Source organism: Hypanus sabinus, chromosome 21, assembly GCF_030144855.1.
Source record: "Hypanus sabinus isolate sHypSab1 chromosome 21, sHypSab1.hap1, whole genome shotgun sequence".
Classification (NCBI taxonomy): domain Eukaryota; kingdom Metazoa; phylum Chordata; class Chondrichthyes; order Myliobatiformes; family Dasyatidae; genus Hypanus; species Hypanus sabinus.
In genome coordinates, this window is record NC_082726.1 from 55,740,834 (window position 1) to 55,762,962 (window position 22,129).

The 22,129-nt window shown below is 40.6% G+C and overlaps 1 protein-coding gene across 8 annotated transcripts in view; it reads right to left on the bottom strand.

Annotated features, from left to right (window-relative positions):
• Positions 1-22,129, bottom strand: part of LOC132379064 (collagen and calcium-binding EGF domain-containing protein 1-like) — a 244,161-nt gene that overhangs the window by 99,088 nt on the left and 122,944 nt on the right. For all 8 annotated transcript variants that reach the window (XM_059946580.1, XM_059946586.1, XM_059946583.1 and 5 more), the window contains exons 4-7: positions 14,835-14,969; positions 13,363-13,500; positions 9,225-9,331; positions 4,459-4,576 (exon numbers count right to left, since the gene is read on the bottom strand). In XM_059946580.1, the coding sequence (XP_059802563.1) occupies positions 4,459-4,576; positions 9,225-9,331; positions 13,363-13,500; positions 14,835-14,969 (498 nt within the window). The remainder of the gene's footprint in view (positions 1-4,458; positions 4,577-9,224; positions 9,332-13,362; positions 13,501-14,834; positions 14,970-22,129) is intronic.

Here is a 22,129-nt window from a genome sequence, read left to right on the forward strand (position 1 = left end):
TTAGTCACTGTTGAGCCCCCTCACCCCCTTGAAGTACAGTGTAAAGTTCTGTCCATCCTGTTATGGGAAAGGTGTGGTTAAACAGGAAAGAATGCAGAAACAATTTATGAAGACGTTTCTAAGAGTGGGGGGTGGTGCTGAGTTACAGGGTGGAGTTGGCCAGGCTAAGTCTTTACTCCTTGGTATGTCAGAGAACGAAGGGAGACCTTATAGAAACATTTAAAAATATGAGAGGCTAGATAACAGTCTTTACCCCAGGGTAGGTGAGTTCTAAATCTAGGGTCATAGATTTAGGGTGGGAGGCGAGAGATTTAAAAGGGACTCGAGAGTCAACTTCTTTCTTGCAGAGGGTGGTGATTGGATGGAATGGAAATTGTTGAGGCAAATACAAAATGATCACCTAAGAAGCACATGGATAGGTACATGGAGAGGAGGGATATGGGCCAAACACAGGAAATTGGAAGTAGCTAGCAGGACAACATGGTTGGCATGGACTTGTTTGGCTGAAAGGGTGTGCTGTATTGCTCTATGACTCTACGAATTCCTCAGGTGCCATGCTGGGTTTTGAACGTGTCTCTCCCTATTCTCTGATTTTATTCCAGTTATATGACGTATGTTTTATTATACAGATGAACTCAAATGACCTGTTGGCTCCCATTCTCTTGGTTCCTATGTTAACAATGCATTACTCACTGGGTCTTCCACCAGTGCATTGTATGTCTCCTCTGGCTGAAGTGGTGTGGTTTACAGTTGGGCCTACTTATACTGTAAGATGTTAATATGATCACTAGTTGTAAGGAAACTCAAACCTGCACCAGAGGACTGTAAGATCATGACAGATCTTTCAACTTAACTCCTTCTACACAGACAGGTGGGAGAAGGTGACTGATAGGTTGATATTTGGGGAGCTTGGGAGGTGGTATGCTCCTCCCACTGTTTATGCTAGGCCTCTGTGTGTTCCTGACAAATGGCGTCAAAGCCCAGTGCCGTCTTGAATGCTCACGGGCCAGCGATTCCCAAGGTATTGAGCTATAGAGTCATACAGCACAAAAACAGGTTTCTTGGGCTCACCAAGTTCACACTGAGCATCAAGAAGCCACTTCCACTTAACGCATTTTATCCACCTCCCATCAACTCCCTCCAGGTTCAACCACCCATGCGCAAACTAAGAGCAATTTACAGCCGGTAATTACCTGAGCAATCTTTATGTCTTTGAGGTGTGGGAAGAAACCAGAGCAACATGAGGAAGCCCACACAGTGACAGAGAGGACATGCAATCTCCAAATAAACAAGGCAAGATATTGGGATTGAAGCCAGGTCACTAGAACTGTGAAGCAGTAGCTGTACCCACTGAGCCACTGTGTCCCTGTTATTTAAAATATTACACTCTATAAAGGAAGCTTTACAAACTCTGGAATTGTTTCCATTGTTTTTCCATTTACCCCATGGCGAAGCTGTTTTGGGATACTGGCGTTGGGCATCCAACTTAATTAACCCCTGGCTGCTGGGGATCTTGGCCTGAGAGAGGATAGTGATCTTCTCCGGCCAGGGACTTTGGAGGATTTTACAAATAAAACACTCCTTTGCTGCACCATTGGTTCCATCATTTAGGAGTATCTGCTGCACAGACTGAGCTTTGTGCTGGGCCTGAGGTCTTGATTTTCAAACCCTCTCTACCACAGGTTGCCAAAATGATGATGGTGCATTGAAATATGGCCATCTTCATCATTCACGTCTGCCTTCGTTCATAGTGAGGGTTTTAGTCACTTTTAGGGCAATAGAGTCTTAGAGCACTGCAGCACAGAAGCAGGCCGATCAATCCATCTATTCAGTGCCAAACAAGATGGGCCCGAAGACCTGTTGGACTTTGGACCTTTAGTGTCAGAGGACAGTGTTGTACACTGGGGATAAATGGAGGACCTTTGTTTTCTGAAATATAGGTGTACAGCCGATCATCAGTGGATGAACTGATGACACTTTGCTGTCAGGCTTCCAAATGTGTGCATATGCATACGTCATTTGTACATTGGAGCTCAGTGATTGAGGTTGGAGTGACCTTGGTTCTGGAGTGCAAGCAATAGTTTCATCTTTGTCCAGATGGTTAGCCCCATACTAAGAAGAACCATAAAGGAGAACCGTATCTCCTTCATTAGCAAAAAGACTCAACAGTGGATGCACTTCTTGCGGCTCTTGGTAAAACGCCATCTTCCCCAGAACACACTGGTGGAGTTCTCCACTGGCATCATAGACAGCATCCTCACATCTGCCATTATTGTCTGGTTTGATGTTGCATCTTCTCATAATATACAAAAACTACAATGGACTGTCAGGTCTGCAGAACAAGTTATTGTCTGTAGTCTACTTGATGCACCATCAATAACTCTGTCTGAGATGTAAAGGCGAGATATCGGCTTTTATTGACTGGAAGAAGGAACAAGCAGTGGTTGACCACCATACTACATCCCGGATACAGAGAGGCCGGGCTCAGACCTCAATCGCCTTTATACAGGGGTCTGTGCGAGGAGCCACAGGAGCAGTCAGCAGGGGTGTGTCCAGACAGGTATATAGTTCACCACACTACTATCACTGCAGGACTTGTTTGTATCCAGGTCAAAGAATCAAGCAGGAAAAATCACTTAAAAAGCTACCAACTTTACAAATTGCCTTTCCCAAAAGCTCCCTTCTGGAAAGCACCATAGAGATATTAAAATAAAAACTTCACATCACCTTAAATGTTTCTTGTCACAGGCAGTTAATCTGATCAACCATTAGCACCTCCCCCACCACCCTCTATTAACCCCGTCACTGCACCGCACTGTAGACACTTTAAACCACTTTTTGTAATGGTATTTACATCATATATACATGCTGATATTTAATAGTTATTTAGTATTTATGCAAATATTATTTCATATCTGTACTTTATATTTTATGTAATTCTTTATTTGATATAATTGATGAATATTGTTGTTTTCTGTGGCATGTCACACCCTGACCCACACACCACAGCAATTTCCCAATACATGTAAATGTATATGGAAAATAAAATTGATTCTTGATCCTTGATCTTAGAGGGCAAAACGTTCAGAGGCTGGTGTGGTGAAGGACATTGGAATGATGACGCAATCTTGCTTGACATCAATTTGCACTGAGATTGGGTCCATTATGGAACACTACTTAAAATCAGAGCTGGGATTCAATTATATAGGATGAAGACAGATTCCTTGAAGGCAACTAGATTTGAGAAGGAAGCTCCACAGTTCCTCTCGATTGCTCGTCAAAGACTTTTGTAGAAAATCAAAAGAGACCATATACAATATTGTTGTTGATTATACTCTCCACATCCACTTTGTATTGTGAAGAAAGAATCCACACTAGGTTTAGGAAGCAACTCTTCAACCTCTGAAAGGGGGCAGTTAAGAAAGAACCTTGCCAGGACCTTCTCGCACAATCCCTGAATTCCGCGATTCCTGTGGTGCACAGTAATCTCTTTGCCTTGAGTACACTCAGGGTAATTTGTTAGGTACACCTGGATACCTGCTCATTAATGCAAATATCTAATCAGCCCATCATGTGACAGCAACTCAATGCATAAAAGCATGCAGACATGGTTAAGAGTTGTTCAGACCAAACATCAGAATCAGAAAGAAATGTGGTCTAAGTGACTTTTACCTTAAGATGGGGTGGTCTGAGTATCTGCTGATCTCCTGGGATTTTCGCACACAACAGTTTCTAGTGTTTATAGAAAATGTTGTGAAAAACAAAAAAAGACAAACAGTGAGCAGCAATTCTGTGGGTGAAAACGCCTTTTTAATGAGAAAGGTCAGAGGAGAATGGCCAGACTGACTGGAAGGTGCCAGTAGCTCATATAACCACACATTACAACTGTGGTACACAGAAGAGCAACTCTGAAGATACAACGTCAAACATTGAAGTAGATGGGCTACAGCAGCAGCAGACCATGAATGTGCATTCAGTGGCCACTTTATTAGGTACAGAAGGTACCTAATAACTGAGAATCCACAGGATTTTGGGTTAGGGACTTCATGGTGGCCATAAACTGCCTTCAACTTATCCTAAGCTTCTACCCCACAGCTGGAGACAGCTTTCCAAAATCTACTCTGTTACGACAAGAATTTTTCATGAGATCATATTCATTATCCAAAACTCCAGAACACAAAGGTTCGTCCTACTCAATCTCTCCCTATAAGTCAGCTTTCTCATCCCACGAATCCTTCCACTGAATTCAAAGTTCAGAATGCGCTTTCTCAGGTAAGGAGATCAAAACTGTTCGCAGTATGGCAAAGATGGTCTGATAGATGTCTGTCATTTGGTCCATTCTATTAAAGTTGACAACACCACACCACTCTGAAAACAGGAAAGGGGCTAGCCTCAGTAGTTGATGGATCTGGATTGTCCCATACTAAACTTGCTTAGGAATCTCATTGGAAGCCTTACCAGGAGGTCCAGGAGCACCCGGACGGCCTACAATGTGTGGAGGGCACTGCAGTCTTTCTGTACACTTCCTCAACGGTTGTAACTTTTCACTGGAGTTGTCCAGGCTTGATAGCAGCAGCTGGGAGAAAGAAGGATTTGGCCATTAGGTCACATGACAATAAACATTCTGCTATTACAGAAACAGATATCCTTAATTCCAATCACAGAAATTGATTCTCCAAGATAGTCAGGTAAAGTCTTGGTTAGATTGAATGTCTGAAACTATTATGGAGTTTTCAAAGTTATACTACATGGAAATAGCCCATTCAGCCCACCATGTCTATGCTGATCAGAGGGACCCCTTCCATATAAGGCCCTAAGATCTTAAGACATCTTAGGCAGATTAGGGGAATTTTTGATGAAGAAGTTGGGAGGTGATAGGTGGAAGAAGTAAAGGGCTGAAGAAGAAGGAATGTGATAGGAGAGGACTGGGGACCATGGGAGAAAGGGAAGGAGGAGGAGAACCAGAGAGAGGTGATGAGAAGAGAAGGGGTAAGAGGGGAGCCAGAATGGGGAATGGGGAAGAAATTTCCAGAAGTTAGAAAGTTCAATGTTCATACCATCAGGTTGGAGGCTGCCCAGATGGAATATGAAGTGTTGCTCCTCCAACCTGAGAGTGGCATCATTGTGACCATTGAGGAGGCCATGAACAGACTTGTCAGACTTGAGAAAAAGTGGTTAAGGTTGGAAGAATTTCTCCTCTTGGAAAGCTGTGTATCTTAACAATTTTCTACCCTCAAATATTTTGGAGCCCGAATTGTTGAATATATTCAATGACAGAATACACAGATTTTTGTTTTCTGGGGTTGAGAAGGTAAAACAGCTTCAAGTTCCTCAGCATCTACATCACTGAGGGCCTCACATGGTCTATACACACCAGCTGTGTGGTGAAAAAGGCACAACAGCGCCTCTTTCACCTCAGACGGTTGAGGATGTTTGTTATGGGCCACCAAATCCTAAGAGCTTTCTACAGGGGCACAATTGAGAGCATCCTGACTGGCTGCATCACTGCCTGGTTTGGGAACTGTACCTTCCTTAATCGCAGGATTCTGCAGAGAGTGGTGCAGACAGTCCAGTGCATCTGTAGTTGTGAACTTCCCATGATTCAGGACACTTACAAAGACAGGTGTGAGAAAAGGGCCCGTAGAATCATTGGGGACCCAAGTCATCCCAACCACAATCTATTCCAGCTGCTACCATCCAGGAAGCGGTACCGCAGCATAAAAGCCAGGACCAACAGGCTCTGGGACAGCTTCTTCCACCAGGCCATCAGACTGATGAACTCACTCTGATTTGAGTGTACTCTACATTATATTGCCTGTTCTATTTATTATAAATTATTATAAATTACTATGATTGGACATGGTACATTTAGTTGGAGGTGTAGCATAAAGATTTTTACTCTTCATGGATGTGAAGGATGTAAGAAATAAAGTCAATTCAATTCAAGTCAATAGTTATTGCAACAGGGAGGGGAGTGGAGTTGAGGTCAAAATCAAATCAGCTGTGGTTCTACTGAATGACAGAGCAGATATGAAGAATTGTATGCTTTACTCCTGCTTTTCACATGTTCCAGTAGGTCTTAAATGCAATCAGTCCCTTTAGAACATAAGAACACTTCAGATAATCTCAAGTTTAGAGACAATGCAACATGGGAAACCGGCCAGGGCAGAATCAGAACTGTTGAGTCAAGCAGGTAAGGCAAATTTTGGAACATCACTAGGAAATGTTAATAACATAATAAAGGTGTGGTACAATTACGTAAATATTTCCGTATAACTATTTTCATCTTTGTATTGGAAATAAAGAGCTGTTTAGTGCATTGTTTGGTAACAATTTACGTTTGCAGAAGACCTTCAACCTTCAACAGAATAACTTCAGAAATAAAAAGAAAATCTTGAAGACATCCAACTATAAATAACTTTAATTTGATGCAGCTTCAATGATAAATCCTAAAATACACAGTCCTAATTCACAGTATACCCTCCGGTGTTGTCGGAAGAACACCTGCACAATATCAACTCATGTTCTCAATAATTAATAGGACTTTTTTGAAGTGTTTAAACTTGTTTTAAAAGTTGGAGGCTCCAAAATGTTTTAATTTTATGTTTTGAAGTTCTCCATTTTGCACAATCTCACATACTTTTATGCTACAAGATAATAAATAGCAAAGTTAAATCTTATCAAGAACCCATTGATATTCAAAGAGAGAGCTTTTGGTATTAATATCCTTGAAGCTGATTTAGATCTAATATTAGGTTGCAGACTAATTAAAAAATAAAAATATCTTTATGTAGCATAACAAAAACCACTTTGAGCTATTTTTATGAGCTAACTGCAAGGCAGTTTCTGATTCTGTGGTCTAGTCAGTTCCAAAATCTTGACCAGATCTTTGGAAAAACTTAAAAGGACCAATCCTCCTTTCTTCAGAAGAGTGTTTCAATTTTTGCTTCAGAATTCCATGCTGCATGTTTTCCTTCAGTTGACCAAATTTTTTTTAGGGATTTAGCATGGTAACAGGACCTTCTGGGCCAACATGCCCATGCCGACCTATTACACCCATGTGACCAATTAATCAACTAACCTGTACGTCTTTTGAATGTGGGAGGAAACCAGAGCACTGGAGCGAACACATGCAGACATGGCGAGAACATACAAACTCCTTACAGACAGCTGGAGGAATTGAAGTCAGGTCACTGATGCTGCAATAGCACTATGCTAACCACTGCACTACTGTGCTACGCTGATGTTCTCTGGTTTGCTGCAATATGGTTCTGTAATCCTTCCTAAACAGGGTTAGACGCCACACAGTTGACCTCAGTGTCTTGCAATCCATCAGGCAGAATTGCATCTGTACTAAACCTGATGTAGCACAGGTCAAGCTCAGATTATGACTCTCCGATTCTCAGCAGACCAATGACTCTCACTGTGATGCAAAGTTGCCACACGGACAAGATATCAAAGTGGATCCAACAGAGGGTTCAAAACTGCAATCCTTGGCTGTGGGTCTAGCCTAAATTCAGTTTGGCATAAAAGGTTACATGTTGAAGTACCACTCCAGGGTTTTAAGCATTGATTTGGGCCTTGCTCCAGGACAACACTGAGGATGTGCTATACTTTCAGGGTTGTAATCTCTCAGATGAGTTACTACCCTCAAGTTCCAAATGCTCAGAAGTATGGAGCCAGAAATTTCTTTGGGATTAAAAAAAAAGCAAATGAACTATTCCAGCACCCAGGCCAATATTTACTCCTCAGCTGATGAAGCACGTAGAGTCATAGAAAAAGAAAGAAGCCTTTTTGGCCCATTTAAGACCTTGTTAAGTGCCTTGCCAAGGTCCATGTAGACAACATCCACTGCTTTGCCTTTATCAACTTTCCTGATAACTTCCTCAAAAAACTCTAAGATTGGTTAGTTATAACCTACCGCACACAAAGCCATGCTGATTATCCCTAAGCAGTCCCCTGCCTCTAAGGATGACTTAAATATCTCTGCTAGGACCCCTGCAATTTCTGCACTTGCTTCCCACAGAGTGCAGGGAAACACCTCGTCAGGCCCTGGGGATTTATCCACCCTAATTTGCCACAAGACAGCAAACTCCTTCTCCTCTGTAATCCGTATCGAGTCCGTGAGGTCAATACTGTTTTGCCTCACCTCTATAGAATCTGTGTCAACTTCCAGAGGAAATAAAGATGCAAAAAATCCATTTAGGATCTACTCCATCTCTTTGGCCACCACACATAGATTAGTGTTCTGAACTTCCAGAGGACCAATTTTGTTCCTTGCCATTTTGTTCCTGTTCCTTGCAATTCCCCTTCACCTTAACTGCTGGGGCAACCTCATGCCTTCTCTTAGCCCTCCTGATTTCTTTCTCAAGTGTTTTCTTGCATTTCTTACTCCATAGGAACCTCAGTTGTTACTATACCTGCCTATACCTGCTATGCACCTCCGTTTTATTTTCTTAACCAGGGCCTCAATATCTCTTGAAAACATTTCTGATCTGCAACTACTGTTTTGTAAGAATTGTGGTACGGCCAATAAGAAGTGATCATTATCAAGGATCAAAGGTCACCCTCATTTATCATATACATTTGCATGTGTTGGGAATTTGCTGTTGTGTGTTGGCGCAACATTCAACAATTATAAAGGATAAAGGATTATATAAAAAATAAAGTTTGAGGTCAATGTACCTCTTAATGGAATAAATGCATAAATCCCCGCATGCATTTACAATGTAAACGACATTATAAAAAGTGGTTTAAAGTTTTTTTTTACAGTGCAGTGATGGGTTAGTAGAGGAGAGTCGGGTGGGGGGGCTAACAAGAATGGTTGATCAGATTAACTGCCTGGACGAAGAAACATTTGGCGTGAGGTTTTTGTTTTAGTAACCCTATGGTGCTTTTCAGATGGGAGCTTTGCAGGGTGGGGAGTGTCCTTGCTGATGTTTCCTGCCTGCTTGCTTGTTCTGCAATGCAGCCGATGACCTTTTCTGCTGACCTGACAGGTCACTGTAGTTTTCTTATGTTGTGAGAAGATGCTGCACCAAACCAGACAGGAATGGCTGATGTCAGGAGGGCGGTGTAGAATTGTATTTCTTCCTTAAAGCCTAACGGTTAAGTATTGGCAGCACCATTAAAGTTAGTACATGAGCAACAGTGAGTAGGACAGGGTTTGCTGGTGTGAATGGCAGGGTTATAAGGATGGTGCAGTGAAAGACAACACTTATTACCTTCTGTTTGAGTTGCACCAAAGTCTGCTTCATCTGTAGAAATTCCTCGCATGTGACCGAACAAGTGCCTGCACTCATCAGGTGCTCAGACTTCACTGCTCTGCTATCTGAAAGACGGAGGAGCACTCTTCAGTTAACCAGTCATGATTCCAGTATTGAAACTCCGGTGACTTTACAGCAGGAGGAGTCCACTCAGCCCATCAACCCCTTGAGTCTGTTCCGTGACACATTAACAACATGGCTGCTCTGATTATAACCTCAACTCTACATCCCCACCTAACCTCAATAACCTTTCAATCCCCTTAATTCATCAAGAATCTATTAACCCTGCCATAAGAAATATTCAAGCACACTACCTCCACTATCCTTTCCCGAAGAGACCTTGAATGACCTACCACCCTCTCAGAGAAAGAAATTTGCTTTATCTCTTAAACTGGCAACCTTTTTTTTTAAAACAGGGTGGCAGGACAGTGTAGTGGCTAGCGTAACACTTTACAGCACCAGCGATCGGAGTTCAATTATCACTGCTGCTGTCTGTAAGGAGTTTATACATTCTCCCTGTGACCATGTGGGTTTCCTCCAGGTGCTCCGGTTTCCTCCCACATTCCAAAGACATAGAGTTAGTGAGTTGTAGGTATGCCAGGTTAGTGCCAGAAGCATTGTGTCATATCTCGGACTGTGTTAGTTGTTGACACATTTCATTGCGGTTTGCAATGTACATGTGACAAATGAAGCCGATCCTTAATCTTTTTCCAAGTTCTACCTTTTGCTGCAAGAGGAAATGTCACCTCCTTATTCACCTTGTCAAGTTGCTTCAGGTTCTTTTGTTTGCCCTCCAAGCCTCTCAAACTTCTCAATTTTAGTGGATACAAGCCTGACCTGTCTAACTAAGAAAACACATATTCCAAGTATCAGTCATGTAAGATTTCTCTGAACTGCTTCCAACACAATAATATCCTTCCTTGCATCCGGCTGCCAGTACTCTGCACAATACTTCAGGTATGATCTCACAATATGTAACTGAAGCACAACATTCATATTTTTGGTTCATTTCCCCTCACACAACTGCTAACTCTTTGTACTTTTTCTAACAAACTGCATCCACATACAAACTCACCTACTAACCAATTATCATGTGACTAATTAACCTGTACATTTTTGGAATGCGGGAGCACCCAGAGGAAGCCCACACAGCCACGGGAGAAAGTACAAACCACTTAAAGGCAGCGGTGGGTATTGAACTGGGGTCGCCAGTGCTGTAATAGTGTTATGCTAACCTCTACGTGACCATTTGTCAGATCTTCACCCACTCACTGAATTGCAAGGTAGGCTCCATACGTCCTTTTCACAACTTCACTACCTGTCTTCACGTCATCAGGAAATTTAGCAACCACTTCTTTGGTGCATTCATTCAAGTCATGACTATAAATTGAAAGAATTTGAGACCCCATCACCATTGCCTCTGGCACACTACTCATTACATCCTGCCAAGCAAACCCATTTATGCCTACTCACTGCTTGTTGTCAACCAGCCAATTTTTGCTCCTTGCCAAATGTTACCTTTGACGTCATGAGCTTTCATTTTCTGCAATTTATTTATCAAATGCCTTCTGGAAATCTAAAACAGTATATTGACCAGTTCCCCTTTATCCTTGGGACATGCTCTTCCAAGAACTCAAGTAAACTGGTCAAACATGATTTCCCTTTCACACTTTCCTTTGACTGTTACTAAATGATACTCTGTCATTAATGATAGCTTCTCTACTCAGCCTGCATACTGATTAAGCAGTGAGCAGCATATAGTCCCAGCGGCTTGAAGCAGTTTGGGAGAAAGACACTGACTCACTATATTTTTCCAGTTCTCAGAATGCATGCCTCCCCTTGCCCTCCATCACTGTTAGCTGTATGGAAACATACTGCCAACATGGAGGCCACTTAGATCTACACACCAATCCTGTCCCTCGTGATCAATGGGGAACGACCCCCTCGGACACAGCTCAGGACTCTAAAATCTGACTGTCCCTTCTCTCACTCCCCAGGGTCATCTATGGCTCAGTAGGTATTGCTTTTATCCCTGATTCAAGCCCCAAAAGCATAGAGGTTAGCTTCATGGAAATCCAAAGAACTGGACCTGGACCCAGAGATGTGTTCAAATCTCAACAAGGAAGCAGTGGTATATAAATAATCTGGAATAAAACAATAGAACTCAAAACTTTAAAAATACTGAATGTCATAAAACTACGTTTGGTTAATTAATGCACTTTAAGAAAGGTAATCCTATTACACACATGACTGTGTAAGTCAATGGTGACCACACTTGAATTATTTGTGTGCAGTTCTGGTCACCCAGCTGTGGAAGAATGGCATTAAGATAGATTAGTGCAGAAGAGATTAATAAAATTGATACTGGGACTGGAGGGCTTGAGCTATACAAAGAGGGTGGATAAGCTTGGACTTTTTCCTTGAAGGATAAAGGGTTTAGATGTGACCTTAAAGTGGTAAAAAAAAAATCAAGAGAGGCATAGGTGAGGTGGATGGTCACAGCCTTTTTTTGCCAGGATTGTGGAGTTCAAATCTAGAGGGTATAAATTTACAGTTACTTTAATCAATTACATTTAGTTAAATATTCTTAATTGTTTAAAATGTTCTCTTAAGTCTTTTGAAATTATTTTAAGTGTTTGCTTTTTTAATAGTTTGTGGTTTTCCTTTACATTTCTTAATTTCATTAACATGTGGAAATACTTAATTGTTGCTGTTTTGACAGTTAGTTAAGCTTGGGTGGCAGGTGATGTTAATAGTTGGCTTTGTTGTTTCATAGGTGGTTTTTGATCTGCCCCCCTCCACAACGCACGAGGTTTTATATTGCTATACTTCTTCACAATTCTTGGTTGGTGCGGCTGTAACAAAACCCAATTTCCCTCAGGATCAATAAAGTATGTCTGTCTGTCTGTCCTGACACAATGCAAGACCTCAGCACTGATGATCAGGCCCTGCTGGGAACACTGGTTGACAATAATGATCTGCAAATGTTTTGCACTAACTCTTTTGAGTAGGTGTGATGATTCACTGCGGGTAGGCAATTCAGAAACACCAAAGACAAAGTGTAAAAGTTAAGCCAGGCCTTCAAAGATTAGAGGTTAGATCTGAAATAGAGTCTTGCATTTAATTCTGGTAGCCACTCTTTTAAGAAAGATGTTTTGGAGAAAGGTGCAAAAGAGAGGTGGGGTGGGAGAGGGAGAAAGAAAGACAGGACGAGAGAAAAACAGATTTATTAAAATGACACTAAAGATTTGGGATTTTAATTTTGCTGAGAGATTAGGAAAATATGTAGTACCCTCCTTAGGACAGAAAAAGTGAAGGGATAATTTATTGAAAGTATGCAACATCATGAAAGGTTTTGAAAACACTAACATAAGGAGCTGGTTGATTGACTACCATATGTTCTAGCTACCTGGGAAATGAACCAGAAGGAGAAGCATGATTAATTTTTCTGGACAGTGCTGGTGTCAACTGGAATGCACTTACAGAAACTAATTGCATCATGAAGCAGATGTCATCTCCTACACTGGAGCATTCCATGATTTTTACAGGTTTACTCAATCCTATCAGTTGCCTCACTAACCAGATGATTAACGTACATGGCAGTCAGATACAGTGTATTCAGAAGTTTATTACAGCAGAGAAAGTTGGCAAAACTGACCATCATGATAGAGCCCTTGAAGTGGTTTGCATAATGCTTTACAGTGCCAGCTGTAAGATTGGGATTCAATTCTCACCACTGTCTGTAAGGTTTTTGTATGTTCTCTCTGTGACCTTATGGGTTTCTTCCAGGTGGTCTGGTTTACTTCCACGTTCCAAAGATGTTCAAGTTGGTGTTAGTAATTTGTGGGCGTGCTATGTTGGCAATGGAAACACTATGATGCTTGCAAGCTGGTCCTTAGCACATCTGGGGCTGAGCTGGTCATTGGTGCAAACATGCACTTCCTTGTATGTTTTGATGTACTTGTGACAAATAAAGCTAATTTCCTTTCTTTCTTTGTTAATACTAAACTCAAAAGCTTTCCTGAAAACTGGAAACTGAGGTGAAACCTTTCAAAGGTCTGTTTTGTAGAATTCATCAGGTCAAACAAAAGCTTACCATTAAAATCTCTGAGACAGGACTTGCCATCGATGTGCAAATAAAATCCTTCTTGACACTCACAGCTGTAGCTTCCATGTGTATTAATGCACTTGTGATCACAAAGTGTGCCATTATGCACTGAGCACTCATCTATATCTGTGGAGGGCAGGGAGAGATATATTATGCATCTCAAAGAAGCACAAACTCATTGTTCCTGAGTCCTCGTGAAAGGTCTTAGCTTTAAAGGTCAACTGTTTATTCCCCTTCATAGATCCTGCCTATGTTCTTCTAGTACTGCTCTGGACTTCCAGCATCTGCAGAACTCTTGTGCTTATCGACCCTAAGGTTATTATTTTCAGTGTAAAAATGGAAAACGTGCTTTTCCAAACAGAGGAAAGGGTAAGTTATATCCAATGTCTTAACTTAGCTTGTCTGTGCTCGAATGATATAGGTATCACTTCACCATTACTACACAGCCATGATATGGCCAATTTTGAATGTCATGGTTTTATTGATCCACTTTGTTAGTTAAGACCATAAAACTTTATGACACAGGAGCACATTTAGGCCATTCAGTCAATCGAGTCTGCTCCACCATTCAATGATAGCTGATTTATTATCCCTCTCAACCCCATTCTTTTGCCTTCTCTTTGTAACCTATGACACCTTTATTAATCAAGAACCTATCAAACTCTACTTAAATATATCCAATTATTTGGCCTTCACAGCTGTCTGTGGCAGTGATTTCCACAAATTCACCACCCTCTGACAAAAGGAATTCTTCCTCATCTCAGTTCTAAGAGATGTCTTTCTATTTTGAGCACTCTGGTCCTAGACTTACCCACTATAAGAAACATCTTCTCCGTGTCCACTATATCTAGGCTTTTCAATATTCACTATTCACTATCTCCCCCCACCCCCATTCTTTTAAACAAGCATTTCCCATAAGCAGCTTTCAGAAGATTTATTCTTCGTATGTCTCCTGAGGTGTTTTTGAGAACTCTGTTCTAAGTCCGAACTGCTCCAGCTGTTCTGTACTGACATTTTCTCTTTGACATTGTTGGAATTTGAGGTCTCTGTTGATGCACACAATTCCATTCGAAGCTGCCCATGCTTTTATGCAGCTAAACCTAGGCATTCATTCAGGCATATGGTAAGAGAAAAATTGCATTTACCCCACAAAGGACCAGGCAATGATAATTTCCATTATCAAACAATCCAACCCTCTACTCTTGAGATTCGATTGCAATACCATCACTGAAATGGCTAACTTGCAGTTCACCAATGTTTTATGTTGGTGTTGTGAGTGTTGTGTATCTGATGCTACGTGCCTGCGATGCTGCTGCAAGTGAGTTTTACGCTGCACCTATGCAGGCACATACTCCTGCAGATTACAGTAAACTTGGCTTTGACTTTGAGCCTCTACAGTGATAAACGGAATTCAGTACTGCAGCACCAGTATCATCTTAACAAAATTGAAGATCTCTCACCAAGGCAGTAGGGTGTCTGACGATTTCTGTGGCGCTCTCGGTCAAAACGAAATCCAGGATAGCAGGTACAGACAACACGTCCAAAGCTGTCAGTGCATTGCTGTTCACAGGGTGAGCCAGCACAGACATCAGTATCTGGAGACAAAGAAGGCACCAAGTTAGTAATGGGAGCTACCCATGAAAGTTCTTCCTATTAGGTTTTAATAGATCCCATCGCCATAGCGTTGAGACGTCCCATTGCATAGCAATGTAGATTCAAGCAATCAGGTGATACCGTTGTTACTTTACAGAAAGAGCAAGACAGAGCCCAAGAATGTTCTAAAGGCAATAGTTCAAATTCACCTTGACAGCTGGGGCGTTTAAATTCAGTGAACTGAGTATTTAGAAAGCTGGTATTGAGGATCTGAGTTATAGGGGCAGTTAGGACTTTATTCTGCAGAGTGTAGGAGAATGAGGGGAGATTTGATAGAGGTATACAAAATTATGAGGGGTATAGTTAGGCTTATCCCCCTGAGTCTGTGTGAGATTAAAACTAGAGGTCATAGGTTAAAGGAGCAGGGTGAAATATTTAAGAGGAAACTTTTTCACTCGGGATGTTGTGAATGTGGAACAAGCTGCCAAAGGAAGTAATGGATGCAGGTTCAATTTCTACATTTAAGAGAAGTTTTGATAATGGATGGGAAGGGTACAGAGGGAATGGGTCAGCTGCCGATCTCTAGGACCATGCAGAATAACAGTTCGGCAGAAACGAAATGGGGTGAAGGGCCTGTGTCTGTACTAGAGTGCTCTGTGACTCTATGGTGTCACTGGTGACAAAACTACTTAAACACCTAGAACAACAATCAGATGGAGGAACTCAGCGGGTCGAGCAGCATCCCAAGGAAATCGCAATGTCTCGGGCTTAAACCCCGTTGGGTTTCCTTATGCAGGATTTCGATCCAAAATGTTGACAATACCTTTCCTCCCAGAGGCGCTGCTAGATCCACAGAATTCCTCCAACAGCTTGTGTCTTGCTTCAAATTCCAGTGTCTGCAGTCTCTTCTGTCTCATAAACCCCTATCTGGTGCGATCACGTCCCTCAGGGAAGGAAATACTTTACCCGGTCTGGTCCATTTGTGAGTTCAGAGGCATTACCCATGAATCATTTCAAGAACAATTAAAAATTAGCCACAAATGCTACCTCACCCACAACACCCACACCCTGTGGATGTTAGAAAACAGAGGTTGTCTAAAGGTTATTTATGTCTTGTGATGGGGAAATGTGAAGTTTGAGGTTTTCAATCTTCGGAAACTAAAATGAAGTGTTGGGGGGGGGGGGTGGTGAATGGAGGTCCTGTGAATAGAGCCAAGCTACAGACTGGACTCATCTATTTGTGCAGCTCCGGTTGGGTCAGTCTGTTCCACATTGCCCGGCTCAGCACTTTACAAGTCACTATTTTCGTTCTAATGTTACTACATCCATCCTCTATTCTTGATCAACATTTGGTGTTCCACCCTCAAATAGATCAACAGCACATTTGAGTTGACTGTGATTGCACTGTTGTAATGAAATGCAAAAGATAACATGCAAAAAAACTTCATTGTATCTCAGTACATGTGAAAATAATAAACTAACTAACCAATTTACTAGTTAGGCTGTTGGGGTGGAGATAGGCCTCAACCAAAGGAGGTATAAGGTACCCCTTCCCTCAACTAACCTGCAGGTCACCCTTGGGCAAGGTGTAGCACGTATTTAGCAACCCCCACCCCCCCACACCAAGAAGGGCCAAGTTGAAGCCATGGGAGCAGGTGGTGTACAGTCGTATGAGCAGCTGGTGCTTCACGGATCCTGGTCATGTGACCACTGACACCAGGCAGACAATCTCTGAAGAGTATTAATAATGGCTGGGGTGATCCATCTTATAAAGACACTGCTCAGAAGAAGGCAAGGGCAAGCCACTTCTGTAGAAAACTTTGCCAAGAACAATCACGGTCAAGACCACGATCGCCCACATCGTTTGGCTTGGCACTTGATGAATGAACAACCAATTTATAATGACAGCCAGATATGAAAAAAATTACAAATTCTCAGGCCTTGTTGGGCTTGGGTTGACTATAGTTGCACAGGACTTTAATTCTATACCTGAACAAATCTCTGTTTGTGAATTAATGGGCTACAGTAGGATGAAATGTGTAGTGTATTCATTTTTCGCAGGATTATTTTACTTTCTTTCTTTTTACAATATTTTTATTCAGAAGAAAAAAAACAAAATCTACAGAGTGCAACACATAGATACGTCTCAACATAACTTGTGTACATTCATATATTGTAATAAAATTGATCAAAATGTTATAGCATAACAGATAAAGGTATACCACTCTGTAATCAAAAATTTAAAGAAAGGTCATACATCATAAAAGAAATTTTTTATATAAAAAAAAAAGTCAACCCCCTACCAACTACCAAAGAAAAAAGCTGATGGATGATAATGGATAATTAGGAAAAAAAAACATATTCGCTTAAGAAGAAAAGATAAAAATATACCTAATGCATATAAAAAGCATTAAAAAACCAATAAAAAATATATACCTAAAAGTCTGTGCGCTGTTAAACTTTATAAATTGGAAAAGTAATTTAGGAAAGGTCCCCAGATATCATAAAAAGATTGTTTTGAATTTAAGACTGAGCAGCGGATCTTTCTAAATTTAAGTAAGACATGATATCACGTAGCCATTGAAGATGTGTAGGAGGGGTAGACTCCTTCTATTTAAGCAAGATTGCTCTTCTTGCTAAAAGAGAGGTAAAAACTAAAACCTGTAGGTTAGGAGTATTTAAAGTTATATCTTCATTTGCAATAATACCAAACAAGGCAGTAAGGGAATTTGGGTCAAATTGGACCCTAAAAAGTTGTGAGAAGATATGGAATACTTCCCGCCAAAACTTTTCAATTTTAGGGCAAAACCAAAACATATGAATTAAAGAGGCATCAGCAGAGTTGCGTTTATTACAAAGTGGAGAAACATTTGGATAAAAACTGGAGAGTTCTGTTTAGAAATGTAAGCTCTATGAACCACTTTAAATTGTAGAAGAGAATGACAAGCACAGAAAGATGACTTACTAACCCGTTTAAGAATTTTATTCCACCTATCATCAGAAATCTGACAATTTAGGTCATCCTCCCAAGCTTTTTTTATTTTATCTAAAAAGTCTTGCCTAGAATCAATCAACAAGTTATAGACACCAGTAATAGAACCATTAACAAAAGGTTTTAAATTTAAAAGATCATCCAGTATATTTTTATCAGGACCTATAGGAAAAGTAGTTAATTGGAAATGTAAGAAATCTCTAATTTGAGGGTATCTGTAAAAATGAGTTTTTGGGAGTGCAAATTTAGTTGACAATTGGTCAAATGAAGCAAGAGATCCTGAGATAAATAGGTCCCAAAAACGCTTAATACCTAGTTCATCCCAATCCTTAAAGACTTTGTCAGTTATGGAAGGGATAAAAAAATAATTAAGGCGAATGGGAGATGATAATGAAAAATTCGCTAAACCAAAAAATTTCCTAAATTGAGACCAAATCCTTAAAGTTTGCTTAACAGTTATGTTATCTGTTACTTTATTTGCTGAAAAAGAAGAGTATGATCCAAGAAGAGAGACAATAGAGGAATTTTTTTACAGAATTAACTTCTAAGGAGACCCATGATGGGCAATCTTTACAGTAAATATAATAGGACCAGAAAGTAATAGTCCTTATATTGGCAGCCCAATAGTAAAACCTAAAATTGGGTAGGGCTAATCCACCCATCTCTTTATTTCTTTGTAGGCAAACTTTACTTAACCGAGCTTGTTTATTATTCCAAATATAAGATGTTAAAATTGAATCTAAAGAATCAAAGTACGTCTTAGGAATAAAAATAGGTAAGGCCTGGAAAAGATATAAAAATTTAGGAAGAATCTTCATTTTAAACGAATTAATTCGGCCAATTAGAGATAAAGAAAGAGGAGACCATTTAGAAAGCGTCTTTTTCACATAATTCAATAAGGGGTTTAAGTTTTCTTTAAATAAAACTTCAAGAATTATTTTACTGATGGAATATACACATACTACATACCACAAAAGCCTGAAATCACATAACACGAGGCTCAAGGGCCACTCTATCCTGCTGTTACAAGACAATTGAATGGTCTCCTAGTATGATAAAATGGACTTTTGACCTCATAGTCTACCCCATTTTGACCTAATGCTACGATTAGGTAGAAAGTATAGGAAGCTGAAGACACACATTCAAAGTTTTAGGAACAGCTTCTTCTTCTCCACCACCAGGTTTCTAAATGGGCAATTTACCCATGAACACGACCTCACTAAGTTTTCTCTCTTAATTTAAGATTTTTATATATATTTCTCATTGTAATTTACAGTTGTTTTTATATATTGCAGTGTACTGCTGCCACAAGACAACAAATTTCACAACATACTGTATGTCAATGATAATAAACCTGATTCTGATTCAATTTCATTTGCATTCAGATAAGATTTGCTTCATTTGAACACAAACATCACAACATACAGTGAAATGCGCTCTTTACATCTGATCAAATCAACGAGGATTGTTCTCAGCAGCCCACAAGTGTTACCACACTTCCGGCATCAACATAGCATGCCCACAACTCAGTAACACTAGCTGTACATCTTTGGAATGTGGAGGGACACTGGAGCACTCATGCAGTCACAGGGAGAACATACAAACTCCTTACAAACAGGGGCAGAAATCGAATTGAATTGACTTTATTTCTTACATCCTTCACATCCACGAGGAGTAAAAATCTTTACGTTACATCTCGGTCTAAATGTGCAATGTGCAATCATAGTAATTTAAAATAATTTATAAGGAATACAACGGTCAATCTAGCATAGGACTCTGATCTCAAACCTCTCTTGCCTTGTAGCTATACCCACTCATGGGGAAGGCTTCTGGAATAAACCCCAAGGGCAAAAACTGGAGCTGCTGCCCCTCAGGCAGTCCCACATTGAGTTCAACGCTGACTGGCAACTCCTGCAACATTGCTGTTACTAAACTATCAGTTCTCTGCCATTCCTTTGGGTTCATTAGATGTGTGGAGAGGGGGAGCTTGCTACATGGGCAACAGCTTGCTCTCCATATCGTCCTGCCCAGGCTTGTGCACCTAGATGGCTAGGATGCAATAACCATGGTCAATCCAACCGAGGCCTCAGCCCTCAATGTAATGAATTAATCTGTATGAAAGCTATGCACAATGAGTTTTTGATTGTACCTCAGTACATATGACAATCATAAATCAGTTTAGTAATTTACAATAGAGGGGGCTGGCCCAGATAGACTAGAAAGTCAAGGTGTCGAGAGCTGTGAGAGATTGGATCGCTTTAACTGCCGAGCCCATTTGGAGAGGTTGAGAACAGTTTCTTCAGCAGCAAAACCTAGGCCTGAAGTGAATAACTGGACAGCACATTCTAGGCCAGGAGCAATTTGCCACGACAGAGCCCAGGTATGATCAGCTAAACAGACAATTTAAGCACTGGCCCAGAAAGACCAGAAAAGCAGGGTGTCAAGAGTCAGGCCAATTTCACTCACTCTCCTGCGATGTTCACTCCCCTCTCAATGACACCAAGGCTATGAGACTGCCCCGTCTGCTGTGCTTCATGTCTGCAGTCTTAATATGAGGAACTAAGACTGAGGCTTTGGGCCTACTCCAGGCTGCTCTGGGAATTTGAATCTAAGGACTCAATTAGGTTCAGAATACTGTTGTTGTTGCTCGCTGCTATTATTTGCATGAGTTGTGTTTTTTTTTCTCTTTGTCTATACACATTGGAGTTTGGCCTTTATCTTTTTTAAATTGGGTTCTTTTGGAATCGTGCTTTGTGGCTGCCTGTAAGCAGTCAAATCTCAAGGTTGTGTAATTTATACATTCTTTGATAATAAATATACTTTGAATTTGACCTTGAATTGAATAAGTGATGACTGGATCTCCAGGGAAACAGGAGCCACGAGTAGGAGCCATTGAGCCTGTTCTTCTGTTCTCTAAAATGATCGACCCTTTACCTCACATAATCACTCCCTTGACCTTGATGTACCCATGAAGATTGTGAACTATTGGAAACAAGAAAATTATACAAAAGAATTCTATCAGAAAATAGATTAACATAGGAATGAGAAAGGTTTAAAAAAAGATATGCCTGGCACTTATATGCAGCATCACTGTTCAAATCTTTAGGATGTCCTAGTGCACTTTACAGAGTATGAAATATGGATTAAAAAAAAGCTTCGAAGGATACAGGCAAGTTTGGGCAAATCGGACTAGTTGAGATGGGCGCCTTGGTCTGTATGGATAAGTCAGGCTGAAAGGCTTTTATACGTATTATGTTTCTCTATGACTCTTAAGCACTTTTGATGTGTAGCCATTATTATATGATTGGCTCAAAGAAGCGTGCAAGGAAATGAGTTGTAGCACAAGCATAGATCCTTTGGGCTGAATGGCCTGTTTGTGTGTTGTAACAGCCACAGAAGAAAATGAAGGCTGTGGAAGTTGTAATAACTTAAGTCACAAAAAAGAACTATGATTGGAATTCATTGGAATCTAGCATCCAGCTATGATTGATGAATGTGGCCAGGCTGATTATTGATCATTTGTGTGGAAATTACTTGGATGTATGTTTCTACCACAGAAGAATCTTGGAAACCTATGAGCAGATAACCACAGGCATCCTACATTCAAGTCATTACAAGCAGAAATGTATCTGATTGTATCTGGCAATTATACAACTATTCAGTGGAAATGCAATAATAGTAAATAAGTTTGGAACCACCAATTGAATATTTTACAAGTTAGTCACTGAGCAGTTCATGCATTTGACATAATTTATGTTGGATATGCTCTTGCTCCAATCTCAAGGTGTTGCTTCATAAAGACCTTCCATAAGGAGCCACTACATGCAGAGAATTCCCATGTTTCATCCTTCTGCTCCCATTACATTCACATGAACATTATTCATCCAGGGAATTTCCAGTCAGTGGCCAATTGGCTTGGAGATCTAATTGTACTTGGCCAAAGAACTTCTCTGCAACCACTTCTTCAGCCAAAGTCCTACACAAAGAAAAGCTGCAATTGAAAGTGATATTTTTCAGTCAACAAAATGCCTTGTGATTGTGAAATAGACACTGTTTTACTATAAAATGTATGGCAGTCAATTTATACAGAGCAAAAGCTTACAAGCACCTCTCTATTGGATATCCCACTATATTGAATTTCCATTGTATGGGATGTCCCACTGTATTGGA